Source organism: Oncorhynchus masou, chromosome 8, assembly GCF_036934945.1.
Source record: "Oncorhynchus masou masou isolate Uvic2021 chromosome 8, UVic_Omas_1.1, whole genome shotgun sequence".
NCBI classification, from domain to species: domain Eukaryota; kingdom Metazoa; phylum Chordata; class Actinopteri; order Salmoniformes; family Salmonidae; genus Oncorhynchus; species Oncorhynchus masou.
Window position 1 is genome coordinate 17,705,891 of NC_088219.1, and position 22,137 is coordinate 17,728,027.

The following is a 22,137-nucleotide window of genomic DNA, read 5'->3' on the forward strand; positions in this document are numbered from 1 at the left end:
TGTAGCACGCGCTCCAGCAGGTATATCTCTCTGGTCACCCAGAAACCAATTCTTTCATTGGTCGCCTCTCCTTCCAGTTCTCTGCTGCCAATGACTGGAACAAACTACAAAAATCTCTGGAACTGGAAACACTTACACTTACTTTCGCCTTGCGAAAGTATTCGGCCCCCTTGAACTTTGCGACCTTTGCCACATTTCAGGCTTCAAACATAAAGATATAAAACTGTATTTTTTTGTGAAGAATCAACAACAAGTGGGACACAATCATGAAGTGGAACAACATTTATTGGATATTTCAAACTTTTTTAACAAATCAAAAACTGAAAAATTGGGCATGCAAAATTATTCAGCCCCCTTAAGTTAATACTTTGTAGCGCCACCTTTTGCTGCGATTACAGCTGTAAGTCACTTGGGGTATGTCTCTAGCAGTTTTGCACATCGAGAGACTGACATTTTTTCCCATTCCTCCTTGCAAAACAGCTCGAGCTCAGTGAGGTTGGATGGAGAGCATTTGTGAACAGCAGCTTTCAGTTCTTTCCACAGATTCTCGATTGGATTCAGGTCTGGACTTTGACTTGGCCATTCTAACACCTGGATATGTTTATTTTTGAACCATTCCATTGTAGATTTTGCTTTATGTTTTGGATCATTGTCTTGTTGGAAGACAAATCTCCGTCCCAGTCTCAGGTCTTTTGCAGACTCCATAAGGTTTTCTTCCAGAATGGTCCTGTATTTGGCTCCATCCATCTTCCCATCACTTTTAACCATCTTCCCTGTCCCTGCTGAAGAAAATCAGGCCCAAACCATGATGCTGTCACCACCATGTTTGACAGTGGGGATGGTGTGTTGTGGTTGATGAGCTGTGTTGCTTTTACGCCAAACATAACGTTTTGCATTGTTGCCAAAAAATAAAATTTTGGTTTCATCTGACCAGAGCACCTTCTTCCACATGTTTGGTGTGTCTCCCAGGTGGCTTGTGGCAAACTTTAAACAACACTTTTTATGGATATCTTTAAGAAATGGCTTTCTTCTTGCCACTCTTCCATAAAGGCCAGATTTGTGCAATATACGACTGATTGTTGTCCTATGGACAGAGTCTCCCACCTCAGCTGTAGATCTCTGCAGTTCATCCAGAGTGATCATGGGCCTCTTGGCTGCATCTCTGATCAGTCTTCTCCTTGTATGAGCTGAAAGATTAGAGGGACGGCCAGGTCTTGGTAGATTTGCAGTGGTCTGATACTCCTTCCATTTCAATATTATCGCTTGCACAGTGCTCCTTGGGATGTTTAAAGCTTGAGAAATCTTTTTGTATCCAAATCCGGCTTTAAACTTCTTCACAACAGTATCTCGGACCTGCCTGGTGTGTTCCTTGTTCTTCATGATGCTCTCTGCGCTTTTAACGGACCTCTGAGACTATCACAGTGCAGGTGCATTTATACGGAGACTTGATTACACACAGGTGGATTGTATTTATCATCATTAGTCATTTAGGTCAACATTGGATCATTCAGAGATCCTCACTGAACTTCTGGAGAGAGTTTGCTGCAGTGAAAGTAAAGGGGCTGAATAATTTTGCACGCCCAATTTTTCAGTTTTTGATTTGTTAAAAAGTTTGAAATATCCAATAAATGTCGTTCCACTTCATGATTGTGTCCCACTTGTTGTTGATTCTTCACAAAAAATACAGTTTTATATCTTTATGTTTGAAGCCTGAAATGTCGCAAAGTTCAAGGGGGCCGAATACTTTCGCAATGCACTGTATCTGTTCAGCCTTTACTGCGCCAGGGTAACCCTCCAGGTCACATGGTTTTTTTGGTGATCTTAACAGGGATTTCTCATGGAATTTGATTCCTCCTCTCAGGTCTATTCCCATTTTGTCACTGGCTCTATTCAAGTCAACACTTTGGCGCAGGTTGAGAAAAAAGTGGCAAATTGTTTTTGGCAGCTGAAGCTCCAAAAACAAACACTAAGTAGAGGTCATTTCTTAAGTGATGAGGGAACACAGTGTGTGTGTCATGGAGGAGGCTATCTCGCATTTGAGGGAAATATAGGAGCTAGCTCAAAACAACATCCCCATCTTTATCCCGCTTTCCTCCCATTTGCTTAGTGAGGGGGAGAAAAGGAGCAGTTATTTAACGCTGGTCAATGGAATGTGAGACTGTGTGACTGCACCCTGCCAAACCTCTAAAGCTGCACAGCCATTAGCCAGGGTAAATACAGAATAACAGTGCTGCTCCCAGGCCAGGCCGGGGGGAGAGGGCCCTAAGACACCCCAGCCACTACAGCTCCCCTGAGGGGTGTGCCACCACACTGCAGCCGGGCCTGGGCAGATATCTGAAGTCAGCTCTGCTGGGTACACTGTCAGCGCTCCTCTCTCTACCTGCCTGGTCTGCTATTATACTGTAGGCCCAATGACAGTGGGATTAGACCAGCGATTATATGACAACATTCACACTGTTGCCAACATATTATCTCTCTCTCTCTCTTACACAGTGCAGTATCATGGTCTCACACCAGATTAATTGTAATTTTAGAAATGATATAGAATCGAAATAAGTGTTTAAAATAGGGGGTGGGTGGGTTTAATGAAAGTGGACTAAGTAGTCAAATGGTTAACAGTGGCGGTGTGTGCTGTTTAAGATGAGGAAAGACAATTATTTTTTTAATGAGCGTGGCCTTATTTCTATTACAGCATATTGGATAACTGTGATTCATATTCCATTCACCCAGCTCAATGTAACATTGAATAGGTTTAGGCTGCTACATAATACTCTAATTTTACATATACCTATCATGAGGTTGCTACAACCTAGCCTACGAATGAAAGTTTACAACGTAGGTGCACGTAGGTGTTTTCCAACAGAATCATCGGAATGAACACACCCCTGATCAAATGCAAACAAATCCCTTTCATAGCCACATACAAACAGCTTGTTGCATTACTTCTCGCATCTACGCACTCTCCTCCTCTCATCTTTTCCTTTCGCTTGTGGACTTGCACAACATATCAGCTGTCTGCAAAAAAAAATCTTTCCAAGCCAAACCTTCATATCATAACCACTACACACAGCCTACATCGTAGTCACAGCATTAGCTAAAGTAACGTCATAGTCAACATAGCCAATAGAACTAAGAGGTGAGTAAACCCGCTATAATCATGCAGTACAGTGTACAGTCAAAAGCTGTTTAGCAGTTACAACAGCAGGCCCATGTGGCAATAAATTTGTAAAAACCAAAGCTTACCTTGACTTGGAAGAGTTCCAGTGTTGGGTAGTTATAGCCAACTAGCTAACATAGCATCCTTCTGTTTGAACCAGGTGTTTGAGTAGGCTAAACTAGCTATCTGCATTTGCTCCACCATTTTTGAAGAAATTAAGTGCTAGCTTGCTCTAGTTTATGCCTTCAGTACTATATTCATTATCTGATCCTTTGATTGGTTGGACAACATGTCAGTTCATGCTGCAAGAGCTCTGAGAGGTTGGTGGATGTCCTCCCGGAAGTTGTCATAATTACTGTGTAAGTGTATGGAAAAGCGGGAGAACCATAAGTGTCCTAGGTTTTGTATTGAAGTCCCAGAAGAAGACGGAAGCGAGCTGTCATCTGGCTATTTCATTGTGCTACCCCAGAGAATGCTGTTGAGGCTACTGTAGACCTTCATTGTGAAACAATGTGTTTTAATCAATTATTTGGTGACGTGTGAATATATTTGATGTAGTTTTTTCTAAAAAGTACTTTAAAAAAAACGTTTTCAATGTTTCACTATTTTTATTTTTATGAAATTCACTGAGGAGGATGGTCCTCCCCTTCCCCCTCTGAGGAGCAGAGGGGGATGCAGAAATAGCACTCCAAAATATATTGGCAAAACAAATATTATTACCCAGTTTAGTTGATAAAAGTGTTTTCTACAAGGGGTGTGGTTTTCTTTAGGCAAGATTTTGGCTCAGTCATTTTTTGCCAGTCGTCTTTTAAAGACAGCAGTCATTTTAGTGACCCTTTAAATGTTCTACACATTGTGTGTAAGTGTCAAAAATAGGAAAATAACAAAGTACCCTGTTTAGGACAAATGTCCTCGCACCCCTCTGTCTCTGTTCAAATCAAATCAAATTGTATTTGTCACATGCGCCGAATACAACTTACAGTGAAATTCTTACTTACCCTTAACCAACAATGCCGTAAAATAAAAATGGAGAGGCTATATACAGGGGGTACCAGTACAGAGTCAATTTGCGGGGGAACCAGTTAGTTGAGGTAATTGAGGTAATATGTACATGTAGGTAGAGTTAAAATGACTATGCATAGATAATAACAGAGTAGCAGCAGCATAAATGGGGAGGGGGGGGTTGCAAATAGTCTGGGTAGCCATTTGATTAGATATTCAAGAGTCTTATGGCTTGGGGGTAGAGCTGTTTAGAAACCTCCTGGACCTAGATGTGGCACTCCGGTACCGCTTGCCGTGCGGTAGCAGAGAGAACAGTCTATGACTAGGTTGGCTGGAGTCTTAGACCATTTTTAGGGCCTTCCTCTGGGCTGGAATGGTGGGTTCTTCTGCCCTCTGAATTGGGATGGAGGCCTAATATGGTGACACAAGAAACAGACCCATAAAGAACGACTGTACAAATAATGAAAAATACAAAAAGTATTCCTTGGGTTATCACGAAGAGTAAAATTATATGGAATGGTGAACAAATGTAAAAAATCAACATATCATGTCATAAGTAAATTGAAAATATGATTCTACATATTGGAAGAACAGTGAGGTAGGCCAACATAAATTTACATAAGACAGAGTAGGTTCTCACAGCAGGTTTCCACAGCTCCCTGAAGCTCATTTGAGTACTAATTTGAATGTTTCTTAAAGATGCACTCTGAAACTTTTGTAAAAATTTCAGCCAGCAGTGTTAAAAGTGGTGCTCACGAGCCAAAAGTGGTTCCTGTTTTTTGTGTACTATGTCATCAAATTGTGTACCACGTCATCCATTTCCTATGATATGTTACATCCTGCGAATATACAGTACCAGTCAAAAGTTTGGACACACCAACTCATTCCAGGATTTGTCTTTATTTTTTACTATTTTCTACATTGTAGAATAATAGTGAAGACATCAAAACAATGAAGTAACACATATGGAATCATGATTTAACCAAAAAAGTGTTAAACAAATTAAAATCTATTTTATATTTGAGATTATTCAAAGTAACTACCCTTTGCCTTGATGACAACTTTGCACACTCTTGGCATTCTCTTAACCAGCTTCATGAGGTAGTCACCTGGAATGCATTTCAGTTAACAGGTGTGCCTTGTTAAAAGTTCATTTGTGGAATTTCGTTCATTCTTAATGCGTTTGAGGCAGTCAGTTGTGTTGTGACAAGGTAGGGGTGATATACAGAAGATAGCCCTATTTGGAAAAATGACCAAGTCCATATTATGTCAAGAACAGCTCAAATAAGCAAAGAGAAATGACAGTATATCAAGGCACACCTGTTCATTCTTATCTGTGTCCTTTAGAAAAACCCTGGAATGAGTATGTGTGTCCAAACGTTTGACTGGTACTATATATATATATATATATATAGTGCCTTCCGAAAGTATTCACTCCCCTTGACTTTTTCCTTTTTTTCTTGTGTTACAGCCTGAATTTAAAATGGATTCATTTGAGATTGTTTTGTAACAGGCCTACACACAATACCCCATAATGTCAAAGTGTAATTATGTCTTTAGAACATTTTACAAATTAATTAATAATAAAAAGCTGAAAAGTCTTGAGTCAATAAGTATTCAACCCCTTTGTTATGGCAAGCCTAAATAAGTTCAGGAGTAAACATTTGCTTAACAAGTCACATAATAAGTTGTATGGACTCACTCTGTGTGCAATAATAGTGTTTAACATGATTTTTGAATGACTGCCTCATCTCTGTAACCCACACATACAATTATCTGTAAGGTCCCTCAGCCGAGCAGTGAATTTCAAACACAGATTCAACCAAAAAGAAAAGTTTTTCCAATGCCTAGCAAAAAGGGTGTTTATTTGTAGAATGTTTCAAAAGCATACATTGAATATCCCTTTGAGCGTGGTGAAGTGATTAATTACACTTTGGATGGTGTATCACTAGACCCAGTTTCCACAAAGACACAGGCGTCCTTCCTAACTCGGTTGCCGGAGAGGAAGGAAACCTCTCAGGGATTTCACCATGAGACCAAGGTGACTTTAAAACAGTTACAGAGTTTATTAGCTGTGATTGGAAAAAACTGAGGATGGATCAACAACATTGTAGTTACTCCACAATATTAACCTAATTGACAGAGTGAAAAGAAGGAAGCCTGCACAGAATACAAATAGTCCTAAAATTGCATCCTGTTTGCAACAAGGCACTAAAGTAATACTGCAAAAAAATGTCACTAATTAACTACACATGGTTGATGATATTACTAGTTTATTTTGCGTGTCTTGCTTTTGCTTATAATCGATGTGGTGCGTATCGTTGCTCCAATGTGTACCTAACCATGAACATCAATGCCTTTCTTAAAATACACAGAAGTATATATTTTTAAACCTGCATATTAAGCTAAAAGAAATACAGTTTAGCAAGCAATATTAACCAGGTGAAATTGTGTCACTTCTCTTTGCGTTCATTGCACGCAGAGTTAGTGCATGTGCAACAGTTTGGGCTGCCTAATTTGCCAGAATTTTACGTAATTATGACATAACATTGAAGGTTGTGCAATGTAACAGGAATATTTAGACTAATGCAGCTCTTCGTTGTGCGTCAAGCATTGCACTGTTTAAGACTTCAAGCCTATCAACTCCCGAGATTAGACTGGTGTAACCCGATGTGAAATGGCTAGCTAGTTAGCGGGGTGCACGAAAATAGCGTTTCGAATGTCACTCGCTCTGAGACTTGGAGTGGTTGTTCCCCTTGCTCAGCAAGGGCCGTGGATTTTGTGGAGCGATTGGTAACGCTGCTTCTAGGATGGCTGTTGTCATTGTGTTCCTGGTTCGAGCCCAGGGAGGAGCGATGAGAGGGACGGAAGCTATACTGTTACACTGGCAATACTAAAGTGCCTATAAGAACATCCAATAGTCAAAGGTTAATGAAATACAAATGGTATAGAGAGAAATAGTCCTATAATTCCTATAATAACTACAACCTAAATCTTCTTACCTGGGAATATTGAAGACTCATGTTAAAAGGAGCCACCAGCTTTCATATGTTCTCATGTTCTGAGCAAGGAACTTAACTTTCTTACATGGCACATATTGCAGTTTTACTTTCTTCTCCAACACTTTATTTTTGCATTATTTAAACCAAATTGAACATGTTTCATTACTTATTTGAGGCTAAATTGATTTTATTGATGTATTATATTAAGTTAAAATAAGTGTTCATTCAGTATTGTTGTAATTGTCATTATTACAAATACATTAACAAAATCGACTGATTAATCGGTATCGGACTTTTTTGGTCCTCCAATAATCGGTATCGGCGTTGAAAAATCATTATCGGTCGACCTCTAATAGGTAGCTCTATCTAGTTCCCAATTAGTCAACAGAGTCCCTTACTCCCAGGCAGCCTGCTAGCCGGCTGGAGGAAGTGGAGGAGACTTTCTCAGGCCTGTGTTTTAAAAAGCCAGTGATTAGGTCATTTACTCTGGGCTATGGGCACAGCTACAGAAGTCCAGAGTCCACTCTGTGTATGTGGTATGTGGTCTCACAGCGCCAGTTTAAAGCAGGCATATTTGGGGATGTGGTTTCTTGCTATTCTACTGATGGTAAAGACAAGAGCATCATAAGACCTTGTGCCTCCCATTATTGTCATCATGCCCTTTTAATAGTGGTAGTAGTGGTAGTGGTGGAGATCGTTATTGTGGTGTAATGTTGTTTTTGTCGTTGTCCTTTTGATGGTATTTTTGCAGGGGGTGTGAAGAAATTCAAATGGAGTTATTTGATGTGGGTTGTGGAGCTTATTGGAATTATTGAATCATACATTGATTGCTAGTGACCCATAATGTGTCATTCTCTTATCATTATATCATTATATATTATTATTATCATCTATTTTATCTGTTATCACTAGTACAATATTTGTAATGCTGAGTTGTACTAACAATGAGAACTTTCCTGTGGTTACAGATAGAGGGTTTCACTTAATATTATTATTTTCTGATGGTTTGGCAAATACTCTCTCCTCTTTAACACCATACATTTTTAAGGCATATAATCATACTCTCATAATCACTGACTCAGGGATGGAGTTCTTTGATGGGGTGGTCGCCACAAAAAAGAATTGAACTCATCGTGAGGGGAAGCCGTGGCTTGTGGGTCTGCGTACCCACATCCATACCTACACGTGCAGTCAATGCCTGCCTTAGCCTAAGTAAAATTGACCAAACAAATGTTTAAAGTTAATTTCCTGAAATGTACACATTTTGCCATGGGGTATAGAGAAAATGTGCCAGTTTGGAATGAAGTTTGCTGCAATGCTCCACTTTTTGCCATGGGGCGGAGAAAATATGTTGCAATTGTATAACTAATTTCATGCAATTCTACTCACGTTTTCATGGAACAGACAGAAAAATGTGAGTTTTAAGGGACATTTCCTGCAATTTTACTCATTTTGCCATGGGGTGGAGCAAGATGTTTGCAGTTTTGAATATATCTGAGTGAGAGTGACTAACCATGACTACTACAAGTTTAGATAACTGGCTAGACAAACTTGCCTAACTTAAACATGTTAGCTGACATGGGTTAATTAAGTGACTTTCAGTGAATGACATACTGTACTGAGAAAAATTCTAAATTTGGAAATTGAACCTTGTATATTCTACTATTCTACCTCTCAACATTAAGTTGAGACCCCGACTGAGTTTAGTTTTTGGAAATTGATCCGCGGGCCTACAAAAGGGGGGCTGCCAGTTGCCTATCCCTGCTTTAAAGGATGATAAATAAGCTGGCCAGCCTTACTGACCCACTGACATATTTCAGATTGTCTTCTAAGAAACAAAAGCTTTCAGATGTACACCGGGATTCATCCCTTTTGCAGCTCACTGTACGTAGACTAGCTGTTGAACTGGAGCGTTAAACTATCATTTGTTCATTTTGAGCTGGGAATATTTGAGTTGGGAGAGAGAGGCTGTGGTTGGATGTGAGGCTGAAGTGGGAGGCAGTCAGGCTGCTGCGTCATCTCCAGACAGAAGTGCGTGGGTGAGAGGCCACACTCCGAGCCAAACCCCAAACACACAAACAGCATACAGACAGGCAGGAGATCCCCTCTACTAAAGCTCATGCTGAGGTCTGGGGGATGTATGAGTTTTTCTGGTTTTACATGCACTGTATGAACTGTGATGCAGTGATATGAGAGAGCTCTGAGCTTTCATCTCTTCAGCTAGGTTTCATTTGAATGGGCATTTAGTTGAACCTATTGTTGCTCCTGGGGCTATTTTCACTGAAAAGAAAATAGAATGGTCCTTGCTCAATCTGGAGTGTAGAAACGTCCAAGTCTTGAGTTAGTAAAGTAAGACCTAATGTTGAAATATTTTCCTCGGCTAAAATTCTTCCCCCTTATTGTCCTCAAACCTGGTTGATTGGAATGAAAACCTAGCAACCAGTAATTGGTCTGAAATAACATAATTAAACATTCCAAAATGTGTCAGTATTTCTGTGTATGTACAGTATGGTACATATCGGTCTATGTTAGTGCAACCTGGACTCTGGGGTAGACATAAAATAGAAATGTAAATCCAGGACACTCCAATTGGTATATGTTATGTTTCGTATGGTATGTATTAATTTGTGGATGACCATCATCCATTTCATATGAAATGTTATGGATTACAATTTCTATGATATGTTACGTATTGCAATTTGTACAATATGTTACAAATTGCAATTTGTTCTATATGTTGCGAATTCCAATTTGGCTAACGTTAGCTAGGTGACTAGGTGGCGGGTTAAGCATAAGATTTAAGGTTAGGTTTAAGGTTAGGATTAAGGTTAAGAGTTAGGTTGAAGGGTTAAGGTTAGGAGAAGGGTAAGCTAGCATGCTAAGTAGTTGCAAAGTAGCTAGTAAGTACACTGAACAAAAATATAAACGCACATGCAACAATTTCAAAGATTTTACTAAGTTACAGTTCAAAGAAGTAAATCAGCCTCCCAAGTGGCACAGAAGTCTGAGGCACTGCATCGCCGTGCTTGAGGTGTCACTACAGACCCAGGTTCGATCCCAGGCTGTGTCACAACCGGCCATGACCAGGAGTCCCTTATGGCGGCGCACAATTGGCCCAGCTTCATCTGGGTTAGGGGAGTGTTTGGCCAGGGGTGGCTTTACTTGGCTCATCGCTCTCTAGCAACCTCTTGTGGCAGGCCGGACGCCTGCAGGCTGACTTCAGTCATCAGTTTAACGCTGTTTCCTCCAGGACATTGGTGAAGCTGGCTTCTGGGTTAAGCGAGCATGTGTTAAGAAGTGCAGTTTGGCGGGTAATTTTTCAGAGGACATGTGACTCGACCTTCGCCTCTCCCGAGCCCGTTGGGGAGTTGCAGCGATGAGACAAGATCGCAATAGGATATCACAAAATTTGGGAGATATCAGTCAATTGGCCCTAATGTATGGATTTCACATCTGGGAAAACAGAAATACATATTTTGGTGACAGATACCCTAACAAAAGGTAGGGGGGTGGATCTGAAAGCCAGTCAGTATGTGGTGTGACCACCATTTCCCCCTTGCAGCGCGACACATCTCCTTCACATATTGTTAATCAGCCTGTGGAAGAGTGTTGTCCCACTGTTCTTCAATGGCTATGCGAAGTTGCTGGATGTTGGCGGGAACTGGAACACGCTGCCGTACACGGCGATCCAGAGCATCCCAGACAGCTCAGTGGGTGACATGTCTGATGTACGCAGGCCATGGAAGAAGTGGAACATTTTCTGTTTATAGAAACTGTGTACAGATCCTTGTGACATGGTGCCGTGCATTATCATGCTGAAACGGTGATGGTGGAATATGAATGGTACGACAATGGGCCTCAGGATCTTGTCACGTTATCTCTGTGCATTCAAATTGCTATGGATAAAATGCAATTGTGTTTGTTGTCCGTAGCTTATGCCTGCCCATACCATAACCCCACCGCCACCATGGGGCACTCTGTTCACAACGTTGACATCAGCAAACCACTCGCCCACATGACGCCATACAAGCTCTCTGTCATCTGCCCGGTACAGTTGAAACTGGGATTCATCCGTGAAAAGCATATTTCTCCAGCGTGCCAGTGGCCATCCAAGGTGAGCATTTGGCCACTGAAGTCGGTTATGACGCCGAACTGCAGTCAGGTCAAGACCCTGGTGAGGAGGATGAGCACGGAGATAAGCTTCCCTGAGAAGCTTTCTGACAGTTTTTGCAGAAATGTTTCAGTTGTGTAAACCCACAGTTATATCAGCTGTCTGGGTGGCTGGTCTCAGACCATCCTGCAGGTAAAGAAGCTGGATATGGATGTCCTGGGCTGGCATGGTTACATGCCTGTGGTTGTGGAACCACATGTCTGTGGTTGTGGAACATTTTTGGGTTCTTTTATTTCAGAGCAAAAAACATGGGACCAAGACTTGACACGTTGCATATATATGTTTGTTCAGTATAGTTGCAAAGTTGCTAAAATGCTAAGGTTGTCAGTGATGACATTCAAACACCAACCTTTGGATTGCTAGATGTTTGGTTCTATTTGCCCGCCCATCCACTCCGACCAAAACCTCTGTACTTTAGGTTTTCCCATAGTAACCTTTTGTCTTATGAAACCAAACGTAACATGTCATACTAATTTGAGTGTCCCAGATTTACATTTACTATGTTACGTCTAGTATATGAAACCAGGCTGGTTAGTGTGCCAAATCTGTGGTAATGCATCAGTGGCACACTTTGTGTATGTGTGTGTGTGTGTGTGTGTACATTCATATCTATGTGTGTATCGTTGTCTCAGCTTGCTCACACTACAGTTTAAGAATGACAGGTATGTATTTATGAAAAAGTCTCTCTGCATCTGAAGAAGCGATAACAGCAGATTCATTTGGATCCCTCTGATGGTTCTTCCATCGCACTTTTTTTTCTATTTTACTTCTCTTTCTTTCTCTCTCTCTCTTTCTCACACACTCTCCCTCCTTCTTCCCCCCTCTCCACTCTCCCCTTTCTTCCTTCTCTCTCTCTCTCTTTCTCACACACTCTCTCTCCTTCTTCCCCTCTCTCCACTCTCCCTTTTCTTCCTTCTCTCTCTCTCTCTCTCTCTCTCTCTCTCTCTCTCTCTTTCTCTTCCTATCCCTCTTTCTTTCTCTCCCTCTATTTCCTGCAGTTTTCTGCAGTTCCTCCCCTACACACTGTCTGTCTCAGTCTAAATCATGGCATTATGAGAAAGGAGCTCTCACTCCTCTGTCACATAAAACACCATGTCGAGAAGAGCTTTGAAACACAAAACAAAGTCAGTTCTCCCTCCTCCTCTCCCCCCGTCTTTTCTCTTTCGCTTCCAGCAGATGCTGGATAGGAAAAAGATTTCCCCTTTAAATGCGGTTTGGAACATACCTGTGAGCCAATTTTTTGAGTATGAAATCTATTTCCAAAGACATGGCATTAAAATTGTATAATGTGAAAGTGACATGTGAGGATAATTTAATACACATCCCCTGAGGATTTGGGCCTCGTTATTAATGGTGGGGGCCGAGAATTTATATCCATATTGGGATATGGGTTTCATATGGATATCCATATGGGTTTCATAGAAGTGCTTTATAATATATAGTGCTATATAATATAGCCTAGATAGCACCACCCACTGGGCACAGACATGAGTTCAACATATAGTTTTGTATTACATTTGGTTGACTTGTAAACTAACATGAATTCAATGTGAAATCAACAACAAATGTCACCATGCCATTGGATTTAGTTTTTTTTAAATGCCCTTACGTTGATGAGTTTTTGCAAATACAATCAGTTTTCCATGGAGATTCAGCGTCATCGAATAGACATTTTGTGTTAAAATTACGTGGAAACAACTTTGATTCCACCAGTCTTTGCCCATTTGTTGGCATGGTAATAGAGCTTAAAGCTGGGTGGCTCTAGTGTTTCAGATGATCGACACTAGGTCATTCTGACACTGTCTGCTACCCACTAAACAGAGTGGGACATTTTCACCTCTGCAGACATTCTGTGCCCAGTTGGGTTTCATAATTCAGGGATGCAGTGGAACACATGTTATCATGACTGGATCATAACAGTGTCACGACTTCCGCTGAAGTCGGTCCCTCTCCTTGTTCGGGCGGCGTTCAGCAGTCGACATCACCGGCCTTCTAGCCATCGCCGATCCACTTTTCATTTTCCATTTGTTTTGTCTTTGAAACACCTGGTTTCAATTCCCCAATTACATGTTCATTATTTAACCCTCTGTTTTCCCCATGGTTTTTGTGCGTAATTGTTTTATTTATGTTTGGTTCGTTATTGTGGGCTCGGTATTACGACATGTTATTTGAATATTTGAGTAGTTACTTTGTAACTTGTGTTACTCATCTCTCCTGCACCAGCTACATCCAGACCATTACAGAATCACGCACCACAAATGGAGTCAGTAGGTGCAGACAACCCCCCTTGGGCGGTCGAGGAGTGCGTCCAGCAGCATGCGACCATGTTGCAATGTCTCTGCACCGCCATGGATCGTGTGCTGCAGACGATGGACCACTACAACAGACACCACTGTTCACCCCTCCTTCACCTGGTCCCAGTGGGATTCGGCTCGCGCTCCCGAGAGAGTATGATGGGACGGCTGCCGGATGCCAGGGGTTCCTACTCCAGCTGGAACTCTACCTGGCGACCGTCCACCCGGCTCCTTCGGGACATGAGAGCATGTCTGCCCTCGTCTCCTGTCTCTCAGGGAAAGCCCTGGAGTGGGCCAATGCCAAATGGGGGGAAGGAGAAGCGGTGTTGGACCATTATGCGGTGAATGTCTGTTCCATCTGAGGCACGGGCCTAGGAGCGCGCAGGGGTTCGCCTTGGACTTCCGGACCCTGGCCAACAGCGTGGGATGGAGCGACAGGGCCCTGATCAATCACTACCGGTGCAGTCTGCGCGAGGACGTCTGTCGGGAGTTGGCCTGCAGGGACACCACTCTCACGTTTGACCAGCTGGTGGACCTGTACATCCGGCTGGATAACCTGCTGGCTACCCGCGGACGTCAGGATCGGGGCCTGTCTGTTCCATCCCCCAGCACCACCGCTCCGACGCCCATGGAGCTGGGAGGTGCTGCGCTTAGGGCGGCCGGAGGAGGGGCCGTTTCCTGTACCATCTGTGGGCACACTGCTGGTCGGTTCTGGGGAGGTTCCTCAGGGAGTTGAGGCAGCAGGCAGGGCACTCTCGTGTCACCCCAGGTGATTCGGCACCAGGCTCACTCAGAGCCCCCTGTTGATCACATGTTTTTGTTTATAATTTTCCTGAGTTTTCCCCTCGTAGATTCAGGCGCAGCTGGGAATTTTATTGACAGAGCATTTGCCCATAGTTTTGGGATTCCCCTTGTTCCTGTGGATATGCCGTGCATTGACTATCGAGGTATCAACCAAATCACTACCCGCTGCCTCTCATAGCCAGTGCGATAGAGTCAATGCACGGGGGCGCGCATCTTCACAAAATTGGATCTCAGGAGCGCTTACAACCTGGTGCGTATCCGGGAGGGGGACGAGTGGAAGACTACATTTAGCACCACCTCAGGGCACTATGAGTACCTTGTTAATGCCGTACGGGTTAATGAATGCTCCATCAGTCTTCCAGGCCTTTGTAGACGAGATTGTCCGGGACCTGCACGGGCAGGATGCAGTGGTATATATCGACGACATTCGGATATACTCCTCTGCTGGGATAGGAGCCGTGCTCTCTCAACGCTCGGGTACACCACCACAGCTCAGCCCCTGTGCTTTCTTTTCGAAGAAGCTCAACCCGGCGGAGCGAAACTATGATGAGGGGGACCGGGAGCTGTTGGCTGTGACATTGGATGGGGGGTCTAAACACCCTTTTCTCATCTGGACTGACCACCGCAATCTGGAGTACATCCGGGCAGCGAGGAGAGGCAAGGTGGGCCATGTTCTTTACCCTTTTTGTTTTCACCTTCCTACAAACCAGGTTCCCAGACCGCTAAGGCAGACGCACTGTCCCGGATGTATGACACAGAGGAGCGGTCCATAGATCACACTCCCATACTTCCGGCCTCGTGCCTGGTGGAACCGAGGATGTGGGAGCTGGACATGGACATCGAGCGGGCGTTACGTACAGAGCCCACTCCCCTCCAGTGTCCAGCTGGGCGTCTGTACGTTCCGTCTGCCGTCCGCGACAGGTTGATCTATTGGGCCCACACGTCGCCCTCCTCTGGTCATTCTGGCATTGGTTGGACAGTGTGTTTTATTGGAAAGTACTGGTGGTCCACCTTGGCCAAGGACGTGAGGGTTTGTGTTTCTCCTGCTCGGTGTTCACCCAGTGCAAGGTCCCTAGGCACCTGCCCAGAGGGAAGTTACAGCCCTTACCCCTTCCACAACAGCTGTGGTCACACCTATCGGTGGACTTCCTCACAGATCTTCCTCCCTCACAGGGTAACACCATGATCCTGGTCATTGTGGATCGGTTCTCTAAGTCCTGCCATCTCCTTCCTTTGCCCGGTCTCCCTGCGGCCCTACAGACTGCGGAGGCTCTGTTCACACACATCTTCTGGCACTACGGGGTGCCTGAGAATATAGTGTCTGATCGAGGTCCCCAGTTCACATCAAGGGTCTGGAGGGAGTTCATGGAACATCTGGGGGTCCGTCAGCCTTACCTCTGATTTTCACCCCGAGAGTAACGGGCAGGTGGAGAGAGTAAGCCAGGATGTGGGTAGGTTTCTGCAGTCTTATTGCCAGGACCGGCCGGGGGAGTTGGCGGCGTTCATCCCCTGGGCAGAGATGGCCCAAAACTCGCTCCGCCACTCCTCCACTAACCCCCCCCTTCCAGTGAGTACTGGGGTATCAGCCGGTTCTGGCACCTTGGCATTAGAGCCAGATCGAGGCTCCTGCGGTGGACGACTGGTTTAAGCGCTCGGAGGAGACCCTGGACTCCGCTCATGTGCACCTGCAACAGGCCGTGGGGCGTCAGAAGGTGAGCGCCAACCGCCACCGCAGTGAGGCCTGGTGTTCGCACCGGGGGACCGGGTCTGGCTCTCGACCCAAAACCTGCCCCTCCGCCTGTCCTGCTGTATGCTGGGCCCGCGGTTTGTGGGGCCATTCAAAGTCCTGAGGAGACTGAACAAGGTTTGCTACAGGTTAGAGCTTCCCCCTGATTACTGTATTAATGTGTCTCTCCTCAGACCGGTGGTGGCTGGTCCACTTCAGGAGTCTGAGGTGCGAGAGGTTCCTCCGCCCCCTCTGGACATCGAGGGGGCCCCGGCGTATGCTGTTTGAGCCATACTGGCCTCAAGGCGTCGGGCGAGGGGCTTTCATTACCTCGTAGAGTGTGAGGGGTGTGGTCCGGAGGAGAGATGCTGGGTGTTGGTGGAGGACGTTTTGGACCCTTCGTTGCACCGTCTCCACCGAGTTCCACCGCCTCCATCCGGATCGCCCTGCGCCTCGCCCTCCGGGTCGTGCCAGAGGTCGGTGTCGACACACTACTGGAGCCGCGTGTCAAGGCGAAGTCGGTCCCTCTCCTTGTTCGGGCGGCGTTCAGCGGTTGACATCACCTGCCTTCTTGCCATCGCCGATCCACTTTTCATTTTCCATTTGTTTTGTCTTTGTTTACACACCTGTTTTTAATTCCCCATTTACATGTTCATTATTTAACCCTCTGTTTTCCCCATGGTTTTTGTGCGTAATTGTTTTATGTATGTTCGGTCCGTTATTGTGGGCTCGGTATTACGACATGTTATTGGAATATTTGAGTAAAGTTACTTGTGTTACTCATCTCTGCTGACTCCTCTGCACCAGCTACACTCAGACCATTACAAACAGTCCCACATCGTCTCACTCACTCAGACAGTCTGCAGAAAGCATTAGTCCATGTGTATTACACCCATGTCTCTCTAACTGCCCTGGGTTGGTTTAGATAGACGAAGCAGATGTGGGAGAGAGTCTAGTTTAAACCCATCCTGTATACTGTAAGAGGACCAGTTTGAGTCCTGGCCTCCTGATCCATTCAGTGTGGTGTAGACTGATTAGTGGACTTGGAGGTCCACCCTCTCTACCTGATTAGTTACTGTATTTGGTGAGTCACCAGTCCTCCACTCAACTACTGTAGCTAATCTGTGGGGAAGGGAATACCATTCCAAATACAAGCACACAGCAAGAGATGTGCTTGAAATGGCAGACAGCCCTGTGCTGCAGTGCCTGTTACTTCTAAACATCAAAAAGAATGATTAGTTCACCTGATTTTTTTAAACCACCGTGAAGTACAGTCTGCTTCATGGCATGTGCACAACATTTTCTTGGAGACAAAAATATATTTTGATGTACCGATACCTAAGGGCTGTGTTATTTTTTCAAAGGAGTCCTTCCTTACTGTTTGTCATGGAGGGACCTAAGTATTGCTTGAGTGAGTGTGTGTGTGTGTGTGTGTGTGTGTGTGTGTGTGTGTGTGTGTGTGTGTGTGTGTGTGTGTGTGTGTGTGTGTGTGTGTGTGTGTGTGTGTGTGTGTGTGTGTGTGTGTGTGTGTGTGTGTGTGTGTGTGTGTGTGTGTGTGTGTGTGTGTGTGTGTGTGTGTGTGTCAGAGGGTCTACTCTGAGTCCGGCTTTCTCCCCAAGCCTTTACCAGACTTTTCCTATGTTGTCTCTCCAGTCTCTGTGGGTTTTAGTTGTATAGTCGGGTTTGGATGGAGGTTACACCCCTGTCTTTCTTTCTCTCTCTCTTTCTTCCCAATTGTATCTTGTACTTGTATTTATTATGGATCATTAGCTGCTGCCTTGCTCTTCCTGGGGTCCAGCAAAATTAAGGCAGTTATACATTTGAAAAACATTACAACACATTCATAACATATTTCACAACATATTAAGTGTGTGCCCTCGGGCCTCTACTCTACTACCACATATGTATAATACAAAATCCATGTGTACATGTGTGTATAGTCCGTATGTTATTGTGTGTTTGTATGCATGTGTCTATGTTTGTGTTGCTTTACAGGCCCTGCTGTTCCATAACGTGTATTTTATCTGTTTTTTAAATTTAATTTTACTGCTTTGATCAGTTACTTGATATGGAATAGAGTTCCATGTAGTCAAGGCTTTATGTAGTACTGTGCGCCTCCCATAGTCTCTCTCTCTCTCTCTCTCTCTCTCTCTCTCTCTCTCTCTTTCCAGCTTTCTATACTGAGACAAAAAGTCAGCCAGACACACATCTGGAGAGCTCTGCTCTCCACTCTCCCTTTTAGGGAAGTCATTCTCCAGCTGGATTACGCTCCATGTTTTCCCCTGCTATCTGTGAGCCTCCCCAGTAACCAACTGCTGCATGTAGCTGCCTGCTCTGGGTTAAAGACCACTGTCACGGGTAATTATGGTGCAGGCTGCGTCAGAACAGCCCACCCCGCTGCACATTTAAACATTAGAGGGATTTCTCCAGTTGCTATTTTCCTTGACTTTCATTGGTTTAAAAATTCCCCGTTGTGTTTGAGGGCATCTAGTCCCGTTATTACACAGCGGCCTAGACTCCGAGGCAGTCCAGGCCTAATTGCTCCAGTGTGTGGAGCTTTGCTCTGCCGGGCGGGTAACACGAACAGGCCTCCTCTCAACCACTGGGTGTGTCCCCGTCAGACATGATGAGCCATATCTCTCTCTCTGCCTGCCTGCCCAGGAACTCATGCTGCCTGCATCCCTGTGATTCTGTTATGTTAGACTGCAGGGCAAGACATCCAAACAACTGAGCTTCAGCTTCTAATTTCTTTCATGAACACAACATGGGACATAGAGAAACTACAACATTTTGGGAATGATAAATTGTAAAAATGTCCGTTTGTTACTGTTCATATTATTTAGTGCAATTTGTGATATGTCTATTCTAATATGTGCGTTATTAATGCACCAGTCTTCACCATTATTTCTGCTGATGGTCTCAGTCTGGTGTGTACTCTGCCCCCACGGTTTCATCTGATTGTCCTTTAGGGAGAAAAGGAGCTGCTTGAAAAGTAAACCCAAGGGAAACCTACGGAGCAGTGTATATGGCATAGCAGGGCTCCTGTGGTTTCAAGTGTTTTCCATAAACCAGGAAAAAGCGGTCATTCGTATCAATATTCTGCTCTGCCCTAACCTAGCGCAGCAGGCGTATGAGATACGCCTGAAACTACATCCCCTAAATCAGGGTCATTCAACTCTTACCCTACGAGGTCTCCGGAGACTGCTGGTTTTAAGCTCATCCTGATAATTAATTGCACACACCTGGTGTTTCAGGCCTAATTCAGTCACTGATTAGAGGGGAACAATGAAAAAATGCAGTGGAACTGGCTTCGAGGTCCAGAGTTGAGTTTGAAGGCCCTACATACTGGGCTTGATGAGGAGAAGAAAAAAACATGTTGGGGGAGGTGGTCTTCTGCACTTTTCAACCAATCGAGTAAATGTGGAGGAGGAGTTAAGATGGAGTGTCGTTTTGTTAACGGATTAGTGGAAGTTAGTGGAAAACCGGAACATCTAGCTCTCAACTTTTGCTCTCTGCTGCTGATTGGCTGAGGCAGTTTATTTGCGTATGGAGCTGATGTGATTTGACCGTGGCATTTAGTCCCAAAATCCAAAGTGACTCATACTGGAAGCTGCAGACATCAGTGTTTTGTTTTGGATCTATGTTCCTGCTATTGTAGAAGTCCCAACTGTTCCCTGTTTAAAATAATGCTCCAAATGAAAAAGAGCTGACATTACATGATGTTGATGGATGATGTTTGACATGTGCTCTGTTTCTCCTTTCCTATACTACTCATGGCTTGGTGATGCGTTTGAGATTTTGTTCAATAGCAACACCTTTTTCTCTCTTCCTGTCTTTCTAGTTGTGTGTCCACTGACCTGTATGAATGGAGGGGTGTGCAGCTCGCGGACCCACTGCCTGTGCCCGCCAGGTTTCACTGGTCGGCTGTGCCAGTTCCCGCTACGGCAGATGCCCGAGGCCCAGGCGGCGCGGGGCAACAAGCAGCCCGTATACACCCTGTCGGTGCTGTCTGACGGCCAGAGCCAGGGAGAGCAGGTGGCCATGGGGCGACCACAGCTGACACAGACCCACTCTGTGTTCACCCTGCCCCTGGCACAGGGGGCAGGTCACCACTCATCAGAAGGTACCCATCATGTCAAACTGTTGTCACTGAAACCACAGCCACATTTCTGTATATTTTCATTCCTGTGCCCATATACAGTGGCAAGAAAAAGAATGTGAACCCTTTGTTTTAATAACAGAAATAACCTCAACCAACCATTTTCTGTAGTTGCGGATCAGAACGGCACAACGGTCAGGAGGAATTTTGGACCGTTCCTCTTTACAAAACTGTTTCAGTTCAGCAATATTCTGAGATGTCTGGTGTGAACCACTCTCTTGAGGTCATGCCACAGCATCTCAATCGGGTTGAGGTCAGGACTGGGCCTTTCCAGAAAGCATATTTTTTTCTGTTGAAGCCATTCTGTTGTTGATTTACTTCTGTGTTTTGTGTCGTTGTTCTGTTGCATCACCCAACGTCTGTTGAGCTTCAATTGGCAAACAGATAGCCTTACATTCTCCTGCAAAATGTCTTGATAACTTGGGAATTCATTTTTCCGTCGATGATAGCAAGCTGTCCAGGCCCTGAGGCAGCAAAGCAGCTCCAAACCATGATGCTCCCTCCACCATACTTTACAGTTGGGATGAGGTTTAGATGTTGGTGTGCTGTGCCTTTTTTTCTCCTCACATAGTGTTGTGTTCCTTCCAAACAACTCAACATTAGTTTCATCTGTCCACAGAATATTTTGCCATCTGGAACATCCAGATGCTCTTTTGCGAACTTCAGCCATCCGTGGTGTCCTCCCATGAACACCATTATTGTTTAGCGTTTGACGTATCATACACTCATCAACAGAGATGTTAGCATGTTCCATAGATTTATTTAAGTCTTTAGCTAACACTCTAAGATTATTCTTAACCTCATTGAGCATTCTGCACTGTGCTCTTGCAGTCATCTTTGCAGGATGGCCACTCCTAGGGAGAGTAGCAACCGTGCTTAACTTTCTCCATTCATAGACAATGTGTCTTACCGTGGACACCATGTGATTCAGTGTAGCAATACCCCTCTCCCTGAGATACTTTTCTAACCCTTTCCAGCTTTATGCAAGTCATCAATTCATCATCTTGGGTCTTCTGAGATCTCTTTTGTTTGAGGCAGGGTTCACATCAGTCAATGCTTCTTGTGAATAGTAAACTCAAATTTTGTGAGTGTTTTTTATAAGGCAGGGCAGCTCTAACCAACATCTCCAATCTCATCTCAATGATTGTACTTCAGGTTAGCTGACTCCTGACTCCAGCTGACTCCAATGACTTTGGAGAAGTCATTAGCCTAGGGTGTAATGTCCTTCGTTAAATGAAGACCAAGGTGCAGCGTGGTAGGCGTACATTTTCTTTAATTTTAAATGTTCCACCAAAAACACATGCAACACATACAACACACAAAGACAAGATCACACAACAGAAGGTGGGAAAAAGGGCTGCCTAAGTATGATCCCCAATCAGAGACAACGATACACAATTGCCTCTGATTGGGAACCATACTCGGCCAACAAAGAAATATAAACATAGATTTCCCACCCTAGTCACATCCTGACCTACCAAATAGAGAATTTAAAGGATCTCTAAGGTCAGAGTGGCAGTAAACCCCCCCCCCCAAGGGGCGGACTCCCGGCCGCAAACCTGAACCTATAGGGGAGGGTCCGGACGGGCATCTACCCTCAGTGGCGGCTCCGGTTCGGGATGTAGCCCCCGCTCCCTACGCTGATCACTCCACTTCTGTGGAACCGGACCGTGGATCGTCGCTGGAGACTCAGGACCGTGAATCGTTGCCGGGGGAACCGGATCGTGGATCATCGCCGGAGGCTCTGAACTGGGAACCACCGCTGGAGGCTCCGGACTGCAGATCGTCGCCGGAGGCTCCCGACTGGGAACCCCTGCTGGAG

At 44.6% G+C, this 22,137-nt stretch overlaps 1 protein-coding gene across 4 annotated transcripts in view; it reads left to right on the forward strand.

The window, feature by feature from the left end:
- The window catches only part of LOC135544266 (latent-transforming growth factor beta-binding protein 3-like), a 51,578-nt gene that overhangs the window by 9,075 nt on the left and 20,366 nt on the right, over positions 1 to 22,137 (forward strand). For all 4 annotated transcript variants that reach the window (XM_064971746.1, XM_064971749.1, XM_064971747.1 and 1 more), the window contains exon 2: positions 19,998 to 20,279. In XM_064971746.1, the coding sequence (XP_064827818.1) occupies positions 19,998 to 20,279 (282 nt within the window). The remainder of the gene's footprint in view (positions 1 to 19,997; positions 20,280 to 22,137) is intronic.